Genomic DNA, 20301 nt, shown 5'->3' with positions numbered 1-20301 from the left:
AATCTTTAAAAAATCCCATGTGACTTAAAACACCATAAAAACATTAAAGAAATTATAAGAAAATATTTGTAATACATATTATTAAAAAAAGATAATTCCTCTAATGAGAAAATAGTTGCTACAAATCAGTAGGAAAAATACATACCATTAGATAGAAAAATGGACAAAGGCCAAATTTAAAAATTCAAATGACTTTTAAACATACAAGGGTACTTCAAAAAATTTATGGAAAAATAGAATTAAAAGAGAATATGAATTTTTCCTTGAACCTCATATGAAAAGATGCTCAATTAAACTCAAAACATAAGAAATGTATGTTAAAACTACAAGGACATACCATTTTTCACCTATTTGATCAACAAGATAAGAAAGTTTGATAATTCACTGGGTAGGTGAAGATGTGAGGAAACAGGCATCCAAACAAATGCTGGAAAAGTGGATCGTACATTAAAATTTTTATGTAGTGCTATTAGGCAATATCTATCAATAATAAAATGCACATACCTTTGACCCAGCAGTTCTGAGATTTACTTGTCAGATATAACTGTACATGTGTGAAATGAACATATTTATAAGGATATTCACTGTTGTGTGCATAGAAACCTCATTATCTTTCAGTACGTATATATTATTAGATATTCTGATACTGATATGGAATGATCTTGAAGGTACATTGAGTGGAACAAAGCAACAGCATCTTTTGAATGCCATTACATCCATATCCATATTTATATGATGATTTATATAGTTTTATATATAATGACTGTTTTGAGGTCACTTTAAAAGTAACTGGTAAAATCATTCCTCTTGAGAAGAGTAGCTAATCAGCTAAAGACAAGAATGGTATGAAGACTTTTCACTGTATTCCATTTCTCATAACCTGAGTTTTGTACTATGTTCATGTACATGAATTAAAATTATACAATTCCAGAAATAACTATCGAATGATTTATTGTTTTTGTCCAAAGTTGCAGACATTTCTAAACAAACAAAAGTTATCAAGAAAAGCATAAAAATACAATTCCTTACATAGGTATAAATGTAAAAACACGATTCTTATATATGTGTATTTATATATACATATTATGCTTAGGAGATTTATTTTCCTATAAGTAAATAATGAAATTAACATATAAACTATATCCCAAAGTTTTTTTCGGGCTTTACATTTTGTGCTTTACTGAGTGTTGGATGTGGCAGAAAAAGGGCACAATGTCTTTTTCAACATGTTTCAAGAGGAGAAGATTCTGTTGTCCTGTATGTATTGATTTAGTTTTCGAGTTTTTACAATCTTTTAAGTAAAAACAAAATTTAAGTTTACATGATATTTTCATTTTTCTTGGTAGCTCACATAGGAATTAGAGAGTTCTAGAAATTATTCCTGAAAGAACAGGAAGAGTTAAGAAATAGGATTGGGGAATATACAAATTGTAAATTGGTCTTCATTTCTAAAGTATATAATTTTCTTAGAGTTAAACAGAGCAAACTTTACAATAACAACAAATGGATTTTTTTTTTAAAAGAATCTTTCAATTTTCTTATTAGCATTTTTTAAAGAGGAATAATTTTTCTGACTTTTAATTTTGAGAAGTCCTTTCATTTTTTTTCAAAAGGAAGATTATGTCCTATATCTATAGTCACTTTATTTAAGTGTTCTGGAAAAGGAGATTATCTTCTTTAAGCAAAGCTTCTAAATAAGCGTCGATCTGCTCCATGTCGCCTGCTGGACCATCCTGGGAAAGAAAAGCAACAATCATGGCCAGGAAAGAATCACAGAGTTTACACCTTTAATCTGGGCGGCCTCCTGTCTTCCCTATGATTCATGGAGCAACAAAATCCACCTTGCATTTGAATGGTGCTTTTAACCTTTCAAAATGTTTTTTCATTTAATCTCATTTTATCTCACAAGTAGTTAGAAACTTGAATCATTTTTTTTCTTCTTCAGTGGAGATTAGTTCAATTGGTTTTCCTCCCTTCTTTTTAATTACTTGTCATATTCCTAAAGGCCCCTCATCCCAGTCTCATCCTTCTCCCTTACAGGCTCTCATATCCCACATTTAAAATTCACGAATCTTTAGCCTATAGGCAAAAACAGACAAGTAGAAACACTGACTTTTCTCTTTTTCCTCTTTCTACTGTGGCCTCTTTTCTCTCACAACCTGGCTTGCTATCCTGGTCTGTCCCCGTCTCTCCATCCTCCCAGCTCCCTATTAGGGTAATTTCATGCTCTCCTTCCCTGGGCTTCTTGATCCATGTGATAATTGGACATATGCTCCCTCTTGACTTATCTAAATCTCATTCCTTCAGGCCTAACCATGGGGCCGCCCAGCTTTCCAGCAAAGCTGAGGGATAAGAGAATTTTTAGAAAGGACCTTACAGAAACAATCACAGCTTTACCCCTGTTTCCAGTGTCCAGTCTCTTCATCTCTTCTCTGTTTCCCTTAAATATGCTTCAGCTTTACACCCTCTACTGTAAATTTGCTCAGTCCTCTAAAAAGACTGAACTCTACTGACTCCCAGCTTTGTGACTGGGACCCTCTTCCTGCAGACAGGTTTCCACCATGTTGATATTTACCCAGGATTTCAAATATTCACTGACCCTGGAGGATGCCATGACCCTTCCTAACACTGACCACTTAGCCTGTTGCAATTTAAGCTTTTGGCTTCTATTCATTGCCTGCCCCGTGCCACCTGCTTTGGGTCCCTCATATCAGTTCTCTGCTCCATTCGACTGGGATTGCTCTGGCTCAGAGACAGTGAAAATTAACATTTCAAGTGGGGGATGAGAATAAAATATTAGGGCAGGAACCCTTTGAGTACCTGTCCACTGATACTAGGCAAAAAGTTTCATACTCTGCTGGCTAAAATTCTTCACCTCCCTACCAAAACTTTGTCAATAAGGCAAATTAAATTAGTATAATAATCCTGGACACTCTGGGGAAACCCAAGTGTTTGGCATAAAAGAAGTGATAAATTATTACTCTTTCATTTTTTTTCTCAGTTAAACATAGATTTGCTGTTATGAGAGCCAATAACTTTTATGAACTTTTGATAGTCAGGAAGTGGTATTTGATTTCTATGATATAGAATTTTTTCTGTATTTCTAGTTTTTCTTGTTAGTGAAACAATAATCAACACTGAAACTCTATCATGTGCTAGTCTCAATACCAGACCTTTTATCCATAAAAATATTTGTCAAAATCTTCAAAGCCACAAGAACCAAAAGGACCTCAACTTAAATCCCACTCTTATAGCAATAAATAAACTTGAAGAATGGCTGAAGTGGTGTTTTTCATAGAAACACAATTATCATTATACAAACATAATTAGCTTTAAGCAGCCTTTTTTATTTTAATAATGTAGCATTTTAATTGTTACCTACACTATCAAAGGGGAAGTGGACTTCTCCTTTGGCAATAGACTTAAATTAAGCAAAAAAACTTTTTCTGAAACTTATTTTTGTACTTAATATAAGAGAAATTCCAGATAAATCAAAAGATGTTTTTGTTTGGAGTGGGACTGGACTCCCACAATGAAATGTTCACAGCCAAGAACGAAACCCAGGCAGTCTGGCTTCAACCCAGTCAGTCTTCCTCATCACATACTATATGGATGTATGGTGAGTTTCCTTGTCTCTCTCCCATCCCCTGCATGAGCAAGGCTATCCTCCTGCCAATCCTCCAGAAAGACTTTTCAACTTTTCAACTACGTATATATATATGTTATTATTTTATGCATTTTATCCAGAATTTCTATATGCCATAGTAGAAGATAGGCCCTTTCCCATTGACAGTAGTCCATACTATCACACAATGTTTCCTGACCTCTTCAACATCTGCTCTAGGAATAGAAAGATTTTTATTTAAGTATAAGGTAAAAATAAGTTAAAATATTTTCCTGTCTGAAAAAACTGGAAAAAATGTCCTACAAGACACATGTGATTGAGGAGACATTCATGGTGGTCATCTCGTACCAACAGTGCAAGCGAAGATTTGGATTTTTTTGAGTGGAAAAAGAATAGAAATTTTTAAATGTTCTAATATAGTCTTTCAAAGTTCATTTATTTATGATTTTAATATCCTTATACGGAGAGTTAGGTATGGGTTAAGAGACTTGTCCAAGGTCAGTAAGTGACTGACAACGTTAGGGCAGAGCCAGCAGGGTTCTCTTTCTACAGAGTGTAATCCTATCACTCAAATAAAATTTCATCACGCACCAGCTGAAGTTGCTGCAACAATACTGCCACTTTTTGACGAAGATTATTCAGTTTCTCCTCAGTAACTTTTCTTTTTCCTTCACATTGCACCAGAAAGGCTTCATTAAGTATTCCTCTTCTGTTTGCATCATAGGAAATGGACTGCATTTTTCTCTTTAGGTTTTCTTCATACTGGATCATGTAAATATTCTGGATCTGGGAATGTTTTTTTTTAACAACAACAACAAAAAAAAGTTTTGGTATATTTTTAAAATATTATTTTACCCCAATATCACAAGGCAATTTCATATTCCAACTTTGACTATAGTTACCAAGTGATAGCTCTGTATGCAAATGCTACAAATGGTCTAAATTTAAGGCATGTTGATATCCGTAAGGAATTTATACTATGATGGAAGAGTCAGAGAGAGGAGGAAAATGTACAATATTTCAGTAATTATAAGGACAAGAGAGGCACACCAAGGTGGCTTGGAGACCTTTGCTTTGGAAGGAGGAAGGAACCCAGTAAAGGTTGAATTTGTTCTCCCTCCAGTGTTATCAGATTATTCAAGGCACTAAGGGGATAGGTATCTGTGACCCTCTGTCCACAGCACCAGTAAGTCGTAGGCAACGACAGAATGGCCAGCCACTTGGGGCTGTCTTGGCAGATGATGCATTGTTATTTATAACTCATGACTGTAGAGTCAATAAAGCACAGAAGCTACAGTAAGAGAAATTCCTGTCCCTCTCACTCTTTGGGTTCCTTATCCTAATGTAAAGAGTATAAGCAGTTAGGCATATGGCCCTTGCTAATTCAAGAGTCTTGGCTGTTTTCCAAAATTTCATGCTGTGCCTGAGGCACACATGAAGTAGAAAGGGGTAATGGAGAGGCCAAATGCTTTGATTTCAAATGACATCAATAGCTTGTATCAACATTTCACGAGGCCCAGGGGATACTGGGAGGCAAGAGATACAGGGAAAGTCCCATGTTGATAAACACTTGAATGGCTCTGTAATAAGCAGATTTCTGCATTCTAATAGACTGGGTTTCCAAGAAAATTGGAAGGTAGGCTCGTTTATCTTCTGGGCATACCCTAGCCTCATTTGCCACCCTCTGCCACATCCATTTATATGAACTGACCCTTCCCCAACACGAGGATTCACTGATTTCATCAATTTCTCTTCTTTCTACAAAACCCTTTAAGCAAACAAACAAAAATCCTTACTTACATGAAGCTCTGTTTAATGGACATACACTAACTAGTTCCTAAATTCACGGCATTGAATTTAATTATAGGAGATACAAAGATATATAAGGTGCAGTCTTTGCCCTCAAGAACTTTCTGGTCTATATGAGATAATAAAGGGTCAAATATTATGGCTTATGAAAGAAAGGGCATTGTGACCCCAAGTGAGACTCAGATATTATTAGAGTTGAGAAGAGGGTACTGATTTTCCATTATATTAGAGAGCATTAAAGTCCTGACTTACAGTACTTGACGTGGATTTACATAACTAACTTACCCTCCAATTATTTGTAGTTTTCACATATGGTTAATTGAGAGGAGTATTTGAGAGCAGAGACCCACAGTGCACTCCATATTGCCAAACACTGGCTGTGTGTGTGTGTGTGTGTGTGTGTGTACAGAAGTCTGTTAAAGGTGAGACTAATTGTGAAGTTTGTAGATTGCTACATAAACAAACCTTAGATAGAGACCCACAGTGCACTCCATATTGCCAAACACTGGCTGTGTGTGTGTGTGTGTGTGTGTGTACAGAAGTCTGTTAAAGGTGAGACTAATTGTGAAGTTTGTAGATTGCTACATAAACAAACCTTAGATTTTTAGAGTCTTAAACTGCCTGGAAGCTGGTGTGAGGCACCAAGAATCAGACTCTGAAATCCTTGACCTGGCTCTGCCTCTTTTTACCTTATTGTTACGAAGTTCTAGGCCTCATTCTTCCAGAAACACACCAAGCTCATTTCTGCCTCAGGCCCTTTGCTCTTGCTCCTTCCTCTGTGTGGTAAATTCAACCCCAGATCTGCACAAGTCTCACTCCTTGTCTTAAGTCTGTGTTGAAACATCACCTCCTCAGATACTTGCCCACTGTGTCTGCTCCAACACACCACCGCTGTCTACTCCCTGGCCCCGCACAACTATTTTATTGCTCACCACATCGTCTTTTTATTTATTTGTGTCTATTGCCTATCATTATGGAACTCCACGTTGTGTTTTGTGTTTGTTATCTGTCTCTCCTTCTAGAATTTAACCTCCATGGAAAAAAGACTTGGTTTTGTTCACCTCCATATTTCCAATGCCTGGCAAATGGTAAGCACTAAGTAGTGTGGAGTCAGGAGAGCAGATATACAGCAGTCACAGCATGGGAAATGCAGACACATGGGACAATCCTGCCTTGAAATCCAGTCTACATTTGGAGATCTTGGAAGGGAACCCACTTTTGAACATCTTCAATTTGTCCCACAAGAAGCTGATGACTTACAACTAAGGCAACAACGACCTCTGCCAGGAAGCTTCATAGATGCTTCCTGTGGAGGCTTCAGGCAAACCCAGGGAGTGACATCTCCCACAGCCTGAACATGGAGCGAGTGCATATTCAACTCAGTGGGAACAAGGAGCACAGGGTCACACATAGTCCAGATATCACCAATCCCTCACAGTTTAGTTTTCAGAACTCTAGAATTGTACAGCTTTTGCTATCCTGAATAATAATAGCCAGGAAGCACTTTTTAATAAAAATAACAGCAACAATAAAACAAGTATTGCTCATCAGCCATCAAAAGGAACATGCTATTGATACACTTGAATGGACCTGAAATGATGCTGAATGAATAAAGCCAGTTGTAAAATAACACATACAGTATGTTTCCATTTCTATAACATTCCTGAAATGACAAAGTGATAGAAATGGACAACGGGTCAGTGGTTGTCAGGAGTTACAGGTGTTTGTAGGAGGAGGGGTGAGTGTGACTAAAAAGGGGGGAGCTCAAGCTAGATATTTATGATAATGGGATTCTGCACTCTGATTTCAGTGATGGTTACACATCTACACATATGATAAAGTGACATGGAACTATACACACACATGTTGCCAATTTCACATTCTTGATTTTGATATTATACTATAATTTTGGCACATGGTACCTCTCTATATTATTTTTGCAATGGTATGAATCCCTAATTATTTCAAAATTAAAAGTAAAAAAAAAAAGAAAAGAAACCCAACATTGTTAACACAGCCTGACATCAAGAACATTTATACAGCACACTACATTCAAAGTCAGATTCAGTCTCTCAAAATTTACCCTTCCGGAACCAGCAAACTATATTTCCTTCAAACACACTGTAAGCCAGTTTCCTGGTTTATTCTTCAGCTTTTCTTGGGTTAACCTCAGCAAGAAGTTTCTATAAAAGGCAGCAATTTTGACAACTTTTAAAGCTCACTGTAAAAGGACATCTAGTTGTATTAACATTTTAATTAAGGTGAGAAGGGAACTGTGACAAGAAGAGAGGCATGCTTAGTTATGCTGGTTAAACTCACTCCTGGAGAAGTATTTGCAGTGGATCAAAAATGGAATTCTTTCCAAACTCCATTAGTTGAGAACAGAATTAATATTTGAAAGAAAGCATATTCAACTGAGATTTTAATTTTCTGCCTTGAATTCAAAACGTCAGATCTCTAGCAGCTTTGCAACTCCAGAGTCCTAACAAGGATTTACGCAAAGTAAGGAAGGCCAACAAGACCTATAGGTTTTGTACCATACAAACAGGGATACGCATTAAGCGTTTATGTAGGCAGGCACTATGGCAGAAACGATGGGCCGGATTCAGTGCACAAATATGAAGATCCAGAGGCATTCAAAGGCACTGGTTGAATGCCGCCAGGATACAGAGTTTAATAAGAGAGGATTACTAACTTCAAGGATTCCATAATATAGTTGAGAAGAAAATGAAATACAAGAAACTGTTATAACACAAGGCAAAAATTTTAATTACTGCTAAAATAGAGTTTTAAGGTTGTCTGAGAACATGGAGAAGTCAAGATTAATTTCACATGAACAGACTGAGGAAGGCTTCGAGGCCTACTCTGAACTGGGAGAGTGGCTATGAATGTTCTGGGGGGATAGCATGGGGAGAGACTCAGAGATAAGCCAGTGCACGTAAGCTGGTGCAACTATAGAATACTCATTCTGGATGGAACAGGTGGCTAGTGAGGGGAAAGAATAAAAGCTGGTGGTACAGCACCATCAATGCCATCATGAATCATCTACTGCTATAATGGTAGTTCTGAAAACCACGCATGTGCAGGATAAGGTGACCAAAGAAGTCTGTGAGTTACACAGGGTCCTCTGATGCTTTGATGTGTCTCTCTTTATTATAAATACACACCTTAAAGCAAGTTGAATAGATTTGTCCTCTACATGGATTTCAAGAAATGATCTGAATAGTTTTTATAACCATCCACCTAAAGTTACCAATCATTTAGAAAGTCCTTAAGACTAAGCAGCTTCATTAAAGAAGTCATTATTCTAATTGTTCTGTGTTTTGCTTGCAACACCTCAGTTTCAACAGGAACTCCTGATCTTTCGATTGCTTATCTTGCTTTGATTCTTTGGATCCCACTTGCCATGAATATTAAGGAGATTCTACTTATCATCTATGCTAACACTGTTCACCTTAATTAAACACTTATCTTATTCACACTGGCCTCCAATACCCAACAAGCTGGCTCCATTATTGATGGTATGGACACTGGAAAAATTTTCATTTAGAAACAGATATGAAGGGCATAATAAATTATATAAACAGACACATGACAGTCTAAGTCTTAGCAAATATATAAGTTTTATAGTGTAAGTACTTAAGCCAGAGTTCCCTAACCAGCAGATGAAGACCTGTGGGAAGATCCGGGAGCCTTACTGATAGCTCTTCAAGCTGACTGTCATAGATTTTCAACTGGAACAATCAATTCCTATGGGGCACTAAGCAAACATGCCTACCACACACACCCCACATAAACATTTCACTGTCAGCATCTCCCTCATATATGTCTTATGATGTAATGTCAAAGTCTCTAGTAAGTTAAAAATAATTCTATAACAACAGGCTGAGATGTGCAAACACTATCAGAGAGGATGAAATTAGAGTCTGGATAAGAATGAGATGAAAAAAGTGATACAATGCAAAGAGCTTTGGAGTGGGACAAATCTGGGCTGCAATCCTGAATCTGATACTTACTTGCATCATGACTTTGGGTATGATGTTTCTGAATCACCATTTCCTCATTACTAAAATGGAGATTGTGGCACCTACCTCCCAAAGTTGTGAGAATTAAATGAGGTAATATATAGAAAAGGACTAGTTTAGTGCCTGGCTCGATGGCTCTCGATCAATCACAGTTTCATATTGGTTGATGAAAATAATAGTAGTGCTAGGATAGGGTCAAAAATATGTTGAAAGTAAACGTTGTCTTTTATTCTAGCTAGAAAACGTTGGCAAGTAAGTCTTCGAACTAAAAGTGTGCAATTACTGCTTTTTCAACAAATCATTATTCAGAAAATAAATTCACTTTTAGCTAACCTGTAACGGGAAACTAAGAACTACAACCCCCCTCCTTTCAGTTGCTCATCACAGTCAGAGCACTCAGAAACATTAGATGCAAACATATTCATGAGGGTTGGTAAATTTAGGCATGCCCTAAGATTTTGTAAGAAGGAATCTGGTTTAGGTGCTAGTTTTTATTTCAAGTTTGTCTAGTTATATGTCTTATGGAGATTTACTTCACAATATTTTTCACTTATAAAAGTATATTTAAATGTACTCCATTACCTACAAAAGAGATGAGGCAGTGACTCTGTTTACAGTTGTGCTTTGCACAACTCCAGGGGGTGCCAGTCACCCCCTTTACAGATTTGCATATTATGATGAAAGCTTTCCAGGAGATGGCTATAAGCATGAGCACACGGAAGAAGATGCTAATGTTACATGCTAGCGATGGAGCTGGTGGACAGGTTTGAGAACACGCAGGTAGAGTGTCAACAAAGACCTAACATCTCAATATCAATCCTGGTGCCATGAAATGCTGTGACTGTTGTGGCCTCTACAATGAGTTTGGGAATCTCAGTGCCCATCCTGGCTCCAATATTAAACCCCTATGTCACCTTCACCAAGTTCACATTGTGGAGTCCCAGTTCCCTTGAATGTGGAATAAATGAGTTGAGGGCATATGATTTTTTGAGATCTTTCTGCAGTAGAATTGAAGGACATGACAGACTCTTCCTCCCACCACTCCACCCCAGCAAATCTTTAAGGACTAGGTACACAGCATTATTTGACGATTATTACAAAAAAAAATACTACATAGAGAAAGAGAAAGGTTGTAATGAAATACACAAAAATATTAATATCAGTGATCTTAAGATGGTTTGGAACTATGGATGAATTTCTTTAAATTCCTTTTTCTTCTCATATTATAGCATTAATTACCTTTTTTTATTTTGACCGGTAAGGGAATTGCAACCCTCGGCACGGTGTGGTCTGCACCACTCTTAGTCAGTGAGCGCACCGGCCATCCCTATATAGGATCCAAACCCACAGCCTCGGTAAATTCCTTTTTCTTCTCATATTATAGCATTAATTACCTTTTTTTATTTTGACCGGTAAGGGGATTGCAACCCTCGGCACGGTGTGGTCTGCACCACTCTTAGTCAGTGAGCGCACCGGCCATCCCTATATAGGATCCAAACCCACAGCCTCGGCGCTACCAGTGCCACACTCTCCGAGTGAGCCATGGGGCTGGCCCAGCATTAATTACTTTTATAACTACTTTTATAATAGAAAAATCATTAACTTAAAAAACTGTTGATAAAATACTTTTAAAAACTCAGAGATATCAATTGTCTGAAATAATTTAATACTTTAATTTACTAATGATTTCTATTTTAGTCTAGTGTTTCAAAAGTCCAGTGAAGACATTTCTTAAAAACTCAGAATATCCTGTTTTCTGTTCAAAACACAGTCCTACTCCAAGTGTTTCATAAGCTTTATGTTGTGGAAACATTTGCATTTTAAAATTCAAAAAGATGTTACTTTATGACATCTGATATGTTACACATTAATCTAAGTCTTGATAAGTGAATGCAAATTTGATTTTCTTCCAAACCTAACATTTGGAAATGTATATTATTTTCCTTTGGAACACAGGATAATTTAGAATATAAATAGCTGTATTGAAAGGAAGCTTACCTGGTTGAAACACATTTTCAGCTTTTTGTTTGTCTGCTCCGGGCATTGCTCCAGCTGTTTTCATAAATGATAATAGAACAGGATATTAACTTTTAGAGAATGAGCTGCCTACAACAGAGTTATAACATGCAAGCATCTAGTACAAAAAAGCATGAAAGCCTAGATCTAGCCAACATTGGTACTACAGGTCTTTTAAGCCTGGGTCTAATTAAATTAATTAACTAAATTATACCTCACTTCATTCCAAAAAAAAGGATTAAGGCAGCTTACATAAATAAATACAGCGTGGTTCAAAAAAAATTACAGATAAAATAAAATTAAGGTGAAGGAATATTAAATGATAAAATAATAAATATTCTCGGGGAGATGTCAGGAAGGCATTTGGAATCTGGATTTCTTAGAAGGGAGTGCGAGAGAAATGGACTTGGAGCTGGTGGCAGTGGGATGGTATTTAACATCAGAGACTAGAGGAGGTCACCTAGAAACAGCACTTAATGGAGAGAAGAAAGTGGGCCAGGAGCAAGCTCGCAGACATGACCACGTTTAGAAGCCAGGTAGAGCAGGAGTTGATATAAAGACGACCTCACCTAGAAACAGCACTTAATGGAGAGAAGAAAGTGGGCCAGGAGCAAGCTCGCAGACATGCCCACGTTTAGAAGCCAGGTAGAGCAGGAGTTGATATAAAGACGACGGGAGGGAGGGAAGCAAGAAAATGAGAAGTGCGTTGTCATGGAAACTACACAAAGAAAGTGCTTCAAGAAGGAGAAAGTGGTTAACCAGGTTGCAGACCTCCGAGAGGTCAGGTAAGATAAGAAGTGACTCCTGCATTTGTCTGTACAGAGGTTACCGGTGACCCTGACAACAACCGTCCCACGTAAGTATTAGAGTTGGAAGCCCCATGGGAGAGGATGAGATGAGCACAGAAGGTAAAGGACAAGAAATGAGGATTACTGATTAAAAAATCAGGGCTTTCACCCAGGATCAGACTGAGGCACATGGCACTTCTGTTAGATTAATAATTTATTCTCTTTTCACAGATAGCCTTTCCATGCGTGTCCATCATTTCCACAGGCGTCACCGAGCACGGAGGCAGAGAAGGGCGCTCCCAGCCCCCTGCATGCACTGGCTCTTCCCTCCTCTTCTGCAGAGGCAGGGCTTTGCTGCAGGCACGTACACCTCACTCAGTGCCACCACACCCTGTGGGGACTAAGCCACTTGGGGACTACTTTTGTTACTCAAGCATGGCTGCTGTGAAGCCTGCCCTTTGCACCCGAGGTAGCTGATCCAAGTTTTCCTTCCAATCATATATGGTACGGTCCCTGAGAGAAGATTTGGTAAATACAATTTTCTTCATCTTTCCCAGGGATGGTTTAGTAATTATATTAAGACTAGTGCTCTGGCCACCTAACGTGGCTACCTCCCCAGCCCTCAGCTCAGCTCCTCACAACAGGTGCCAAGAAGGTACCTGAGGAATAGAAACTCGATTTTTGATGAGAGAGAGGGAAGTCAAGGAGTATACCCTGTTTCTTCTCATTTCTGCAAGTCTCAGTCTATAAGATCTTCTCCACCTCATTTTAACCCATGGCTACAATGGTTTTAAACAGTTTTAATTCTCAGTAATTCATTTGGTAAAAAGAGCCCCATCCTCATTCACTTTGAAGCCATCCTAGGTCCTCTTACTGGTAACTCTTTACCTTTTTCTTCACTAAAGATTACATTCAGGCTATTCTGTCCTTTCCCCAGTATTCAAAAAAAAAAGCCAGCTTACCTCATAATTTGCTACAAGTTCTTCTATAAATGTGAAGTCAAATTCTGACGACAGCAGATACTCATGAAAAAAATACAGAAGAATCTCCCTAAAAATATAAGCACAGCAGAAATGGGAACATACCAGGACAAAAGATGTAGCACTCACCTGTTAGAACTGGGTTCATCTCCTGGATATTAAACATCCTGGCAAAGAACACTCCCCCCCAAATATTTTGTTTTTACCATTGTCATCAAAGTGGTCTTCAGAAAGCACAGACTGGGGAAAGGGAGGCGGGTTTGGCTATAAATGGGCAATGCAAGCAACCTGTGCAGTAGTAGAACTGGTCTGTATCAATGTCAGTATCAATCTTAATTGTGATACTGCTCAATAGTTTTGCAAGATGTTAAATAGTTTTGCAAGATATCACAACTGGGAGAAACTGGGTGAAGGGCATGGGGATCTCTTCTCTGCATTATTTCTTACAATTGCATGTGAACATATATTTATGTAAAAATAAAAAGTTTATAGAAAGAGAGAGGGAGGGAGGGAAAAAGAAGGGTAGGGGAAGAAAGGGAAGGGGAAAAAAAGGAAAGGAAGGAAGAAGGAAAGAAGGAAAGCAAGCAAGCTAGCTCACAGTGCCTAACAATCCATAACCAACCGATCCAGGAAAGCCCTGCACCTGCTTGAATGTTTTCTTCTGTAGAAAACTCAGCATTGCAAACTTTCTGGAGGAAAATAGGCTAACTACAGACTTACTGACTTTTCCCCTAAGAAAACCAAAGAGCTTAAATCTTCATCCAGAGTAATTCCTTTTATCAGATATTCCAGGACTACTCTCAGAAATCATGCACGAACACTGCTCATTCCAAACAGTTGTGGCCACTGTTTTGACAGGTGTTTCATTTTACCAAAAGTCAGTAGCACCCACCCTCCTAGTGTGATAGCTTTTCTACAATTAATCACCTGGATGACACATATTTCATTCCTGGGAGAATATAAAATCTAGAAATTTATAGCCACCACATCTCAGAAGTGTACAGTGTTTTTATGTTGAAGTGTTCCAAAGAACCTCATGCATATTATCTGAGAGATTTAAAAAGTCTTTTCAGTTATAAAATAATATGGCACACCAAAAATAAAACAACTCTTTCTTACACAATTTACATTCTTAGTATTTTAAGTATATTATTTATATCAATATTCATTTATAGTTTCAAGGAGATTCAAACCAACCAGTTAAAAATTCACAGCATTACCTGAACATCAAATATAAAACACACAAACACACCTCAGAATTATTTGCCTGACTGGTGGAAAGATAAATGATGTAGAAATGGGATAAAAGGGGCTTCCAGGTATATGAGATGAGAAGAAATCAAATGGCACAGAAAGCAAAGCTGCCATTGGAGTCCCTGGGGAAGGGTAACTTGACCAACCTTATGTGTGGTTTGTTGGGGAAGGAGGAGTGAGAGACCTTTTACACAAACCACCCCTGCTTCTCCCCAGATCCAGTCTCCCTTCCCCCGTGGCAGGGCTGAAACCTCTTCTGACCATTGGTCCTTTGCATAGTGAGTATAATTTCTGTTCTATTTAAATTTAGAGAAAATCAGCGATACCTCAAGAATGTATTTTTAGATAAACAAATTTTAGATGGTGGTGGCATTTGTGGGGAGTGGGAGAGGGTGAAGGGGCAGGTTGGGAAAATAAAAGTTCTGGATTATTCTCAATCTGTGGCTCCTCTACCTCAAAATCAACACCCAACGTCATCTATAGTCTCAATAATGTCTCACACACATACTATTATAAAAATAGATAATAGATAGATAATATTTTAAAATTAAACACAATTTAACATACAGGTTTTACTGAAATCACAGTAGCTTTTGCCATTTTATATTTTCTCAATCTCATGAATTCCACAGATATTCCTCAAACCCCTATTAAAACATTGCCTTTGCTCTGTGGTGCCTTGCAGAGCCTGGCATCATGACCCCAGACTGAGAACCCGACACGTTCTTACTGCACGGAATTCAACCTGGTGGGGATTACAGACAGAATCAGGATATTCCAATACAAAGTGATCAATGCTCAGAGGAGAATGAGAATGAAGTGTCATGGGTACCAAGAGGAGGGGCCTCAGAGGAAGAACACTTCACTGGTACTTGCTGTGGACTAAATGTGTCCCCCAAAAGTTTAGGTATTGGAAGCTTGACCCTTGTTGTAACAGTGCTAAGAGGGTGGGAAGTCCAATTATGGTATTTGAAAGGTGGGACCTTTAAGAGGTGATTGGATTGTGAGGACTGTGCCCTCGCCAATGGATTGATCCATTCATGGAGTAATGGCGTGGTTCTGATGGTTTTATAAGGAGGGCAAGCGAGAAGGTTAGCTCACTCCTGCTCAGTCCATTCTCATCATGTGACACCCTGAGTTGCCGCAGAGAGTCACCCCACCAGTAAGAAGTCCATCACCAGATATGTTCCCTGGACCCTGGCCTTTCTAGCCTCCAAAACTTTAAGAAATACATTTCATTTCTTTATAAATTACTCAGTTTCAGATGTTTTGATATAAGCACCAGAAATGGACTAATACAGTATTGTCCAATGACACCTTCTTTTGTTTCTGAGGGTACATCTTATAAAACCTACCTCTACCCTCAAACTTCAGGTTTCCTTTAGGACAGACACAGTGATCCTTTAACTCATGAAGGGCCCTTCAAAGAGGTGGCCTTGGGGATGCTCAGTGAAAAATGGTAGAAATAAACCACTGATTCACTGATATTAATTCACTGATATTCGTTGAGTCAAGTAGATGCTGTGTACTTTGTTGCCTCCTGAGCCAAGTGCTGTGATTTCAGTGGGATTTCTTGTCCCATCTAGGAATAGCCCTTTATTTGAACCATTTACTCACAATTTTACCCCAAGATTTGAAAATAAAATCAGGAATTTGTCTTGGTGTATCACTGTCTCTCTGCTCAAGAATTCAAGAAATAAGTATCCTAAAGATCTCTTCCAGAGCGATTACTTGCTTTCAGGACCTTGGCTATAATGCCCATATCAGATGAATTTCTGTAGAATCCATATCCATACCTGCAAGTTTGAAGTGGATGTTCTGGTAGAGTTCAATGAAAATGCGTTAAAACACTAAATCAGCACTATCTCTATAAATGATGGCTCAGCTTTGAAAAGTGCAGCTAACAGCCACTCTTGTTTCACTCCATAGTTATATTCCTTTCTCAAAAGAGTTATTTCTCACTGTAAAAAATCTCTAACTTAGGGCCGAGCCCATGGCGCACTCGGGAGAGTGCGGCGCTGGGAGCGCAGCAGCACTCCCACCGCGGGTTCGGATCCTATATAGGGATGGCCAGTGCACTCACTGGCTGAGTTCAGTGCGGCCGGTCACAAAAAGGACAAAAAAAAAAAAAAATCTCTAACTTACATTAACACAAGTCTACTCTTTCCAGAAATGGTAGACATGGACAGGGATACAGAGAGTCACCTGGTCACTCAGATGTTCTTTTTAAACAATAACCTAGTTAATAAGCTTCATCCTGGCTAAGGACAAGAGCAAGTTTACTACTTGAGGTCGACCTAAACTCTCTTCTTCAGCCCAGTGAAAGACTAGGATGAAATGGACATGGCATGGCTCCACTTTCTAAGAAAATCTGGTAATGGTATTTGGCAGACCTGAATTGCTACTGTCTTTATTTTCACGGTCTTTTCTTTTGCTTCAGTAACTGGTAGCAACTGTAAAAAGTTATTTTTTTTAAAGCTTATTTTTGGTATTTTAAAAATTTAAGATAACACAAAACATGTTTGTGCTTTTATAGAGTTGAAATAAATGAAGTCTGCCATTTTCACGGTCTTTTCTTTTGCTTCAGTAACTGGTAGCAACTGTAAAAAGTTATTTTTTTTTAAAGCTTATTTTTGGTATTTTAAAAATTTAAGATAACACAAAACATGTTTGTGCTTTTATAGAGTTGAAATAAATGAAGTCTGCCTTATTATTGCATTTACATATACAATAATAAACTGAAACAAAGGATTATAGTTTAGCACTTAAGAGCACGGGCTGTGAGTCCAGACTGCCAGGATTCAAATTCCAGCTCTATCACTTAGAAGATATAAAATGCTACATACCTCAGTTTTCTCATCTGTAAAATGGGGACAATAAAAGTACCTATTCATAGCACTGATGTAAGTTTTAAGTGTGTTAACATATGCAATGCCCTTAGGACAGTGCCTGGCACATAGAAAGTGCAGAATAAATATGTACTGTTACTATTATTACTGAAAGTCATTTGAAATTTGATACAACTCCAGTATTTGATTAAATAGTCTGGATCCCAGTTCAGCTTATTTATCTCTAACTTATAACAACTCAGTCACACATCATTATTTAAAAATATTTTAACATCTAGCAATACTATTCACTGCTTTTTACACTAAGCCCTTTCAATTTAATTAAAAGTATTATTTGAATATATACTAATATATGTTAGACATGTTGTGGAAAACCCAATCTGTTTTCAAAGAAGTTACTCTATTTGGGGATTAAATAAACAAATACACACAAAACAAAAAATAACATAAGACAGAAAAAAGCTAAACTGAGCATAATCAGGTAATAAAAATGGACAATAAAACTACATTTTAATTTAAAGTATTCAGTTAACATTAGTTACACAGAGGTGGCCTGGCTTTACTTTGGCAGTGTGGGTGGGGATAACGATGAGGTCATGTCTAAAGTGACCCGAGTGGAGGAAACAGTCTATACATTTAAAAGGTCCCTAACTTCTTTCTTTATTGGGTAAATATAGTGAACAATTCTGATTATAAAGAACATGGTGTCCCTGCACTGTACACAGCTAGCCACAATCTTCATGCCTTGAGGAATCTGAAGTCTAGCTAACACAAGCAATAACATGTAGAGCAGATATAAAATAACACAGTACAAAAAACAAAAGCAAAAGCAAAAAGCTAACAATGAAAACAAGAAATCTATTTTCACTGGCGAAATGTGAGAAACATACTACAGGTTGCTAAAGGCAAAAGAGAAAATCAGTAAAAATAAGGAGCTCATTTTGTTCCAGTCAAAGCTTTGTGTTCTGTACGATGTTTTTTCTCAGGGAGTATTTTTTATAAAGCTACCTGGTACAGAATAGAGCAGATATATTAACACATTTGGCTTTCAGAGTGCTCAGTGGATAATAGTGTGGGGATTTGAAGCACTAAAGAGTCTACATGTTCATCAGGGAGATGGTGCCTGGGAAATTTTAATTTTCCATTGATACCTAATGATAGAAGTGGATGTACTTTAAAGTCTTATTACACTCAGTCAGATTATCCCCTTTTTGATCACATGTAACTCATTAAAATTAATAGAAATGTTACACTTAGACAACAAAAATAAGCCAAGTAAAAAACAAGAAAAATGATGAATTTGAAAAATAAAGTTTACTTAAGCAGAAATGGTAAGTAGCTATGCATCCAAACTCTGCTGCAACATACCCAGGTCTCATAGTGTGGAGAGTGGGAAAACATATCAATATAAATATATAAGGGTGGCTAGGAGCATAGGATTCCAAATCAGGGAGTCTGAGCGTAAACTCCAGCCCTGTCCTTCGTAGCTGCGTAATTGTCTACGCAATTTTAAATGTGTTATTTAGTTTCTGCCAGTTTCCTCATCCATAAGAAAATACATATATATAAAAATATTACCAACCCCATAAGTTTACAGGAATAAGAAATTAATTTATAAAAAATACTTGGGTCAATGCCTAAAATATAATAATAGCTCAAAAATGATAGCTATCATTATTGAGAAGGCCTGGTTTACTGGTAGCAATCATTGGATATGTGGGCATATCTATACAATATAAGTGATATTGGCACATTTATTCAGATATATATAGGCACACACATATGTGATTTATTGCATATTACCATGCCTTAGTGACCAATTGATATGTCTAAACTTCAGAACCAGCAAGCAACTAATGAGGATTCAAATTTTGTGGTTGCTCAGTTTCAAAGCTGTGGATCTTAAATACTACTTCTAGACAAATACTGACATAGGGTAAAAAACTAGTTAAATAATCCCATTCTTTAAAGATTATACTGTAGGCCACAGCACTATGCTACTGACATCCATCCAGCTCGTTGGACAAGTGGTCTTTTTCACAATGCTGAGGTCTAGCCTGCTTCTGTCCCATTTCCAGGCTAGAGGAAGCTTGCCAACACAGGCACTCTAGCAGATTTGGTGATATGAACTCGGTGTTCAGGAACGTAGCACTCTGGCTTCATTGCTCTGTCAATGATTTCTAGATCCCTAGTGTCACTGATGAAAATGGATCCTGCTGCAAAATACAAGGTGGATTCACCTACGTATAACCAGGAGCACTTCCTCTCTCCTGAGGCAGGACCGGTGTTAGGCATGAGTTTTAAAGAACAGCAGGTGAGGCCTTCATGCCCATACGAGCATAGCCCAGCAGCCCTGGATGCTGCACGAGACTTCCATAAAGCCCAGGGCAGCTGCAGAATTGAGTTCATGTCTACAATGGCTGGAAGTCTTCTTCCACAAACAGGACCATAGCATGGGGCCTTAGTAGAGACTGTAGCCCCCTAACTACATTCCCCACCTTCACTTTTCTCTCTTTTCCTACCTGCTTCTACTCTTTGAGAACTCTAATTGTCAGGAAAATTCCATCAGTCACTGATAAGAATATCAAGGCAACGGTCCTAAGGGAAAATACTCTTCCTGCTAGGATACATTGCATGTTCTTCTTGTCCCAGAGACTCTCCCACCCCCACAGGCCCTTTCAAAACTGAACAAAAGTCTGTAAACTCCCCCCAAAAAACAAGTGGTACAACCGTCCCCACCTCCCACCCTCCCATATGACACCTGTTTTAGAGTACTCTTCTTTGTACAGGTTTCTTTGACTTGATTGTAAAGCCCCTTCCTACCACAAGTCCTCATTCAGAAAAACCCTGAATCCTGGACTCCTCCCTGTCTCTATCCTTTGAGAACTGATATACAGACATCTAAATTCCTTAAATAACTATGCCCACAAATGGAAACATTCTACACTGAACAAA

General features: G+C 38.0%; 1 protein-coding gene across 1 annotated transcript in view; it reads right to left on the bottom strand.

Moving 5' to 3' along the window:
• Positions 1–934: 934 nt before the first annotated feature.
• The window catches only part of MORC1 (MORC family CW-type zinc finger 1), a 179151-nt gene continuing 159784 nt past the window's right edge, over positions 935–20301 (bottom strand). The window contains 6 exon segments of the mRNA XM_008573016.1: positions 935–1610; positions 1612–1652; positions 1655–1733; positions 4217–4411; positions 11458–11511; positions 13226–13313. Coding sequence (XP_008571238.1) covers positions 1578–1610; positions 1612–1652; positions 1655–1733; positions 4217–4411; positions 11458–11511; positions 13226–13313 — 490 coding nt within the window. The 3' untranslated portion in view covers positions 935–1577.

Source organism: Galeopterus variegatus, unplaced genomic scaffold, assembly GCF_000696425.1.
Source record: "Galeopterus variegatus unplaced genomic scaffold, G_variegatus-3.0.2 Scaffold864, whole genome shotgun sequence".
NCBI classification, from domain to species: domain Eukaryota; kingdom Metazoa; phylum Chordata; class Mammalia; order Dermoptera; family Cynocephalidae; genus Galeopterus; species Galeopterus variegatus.
This window is presented reverse-complemented; position numbering and strand designations above follow the sequence as displayed.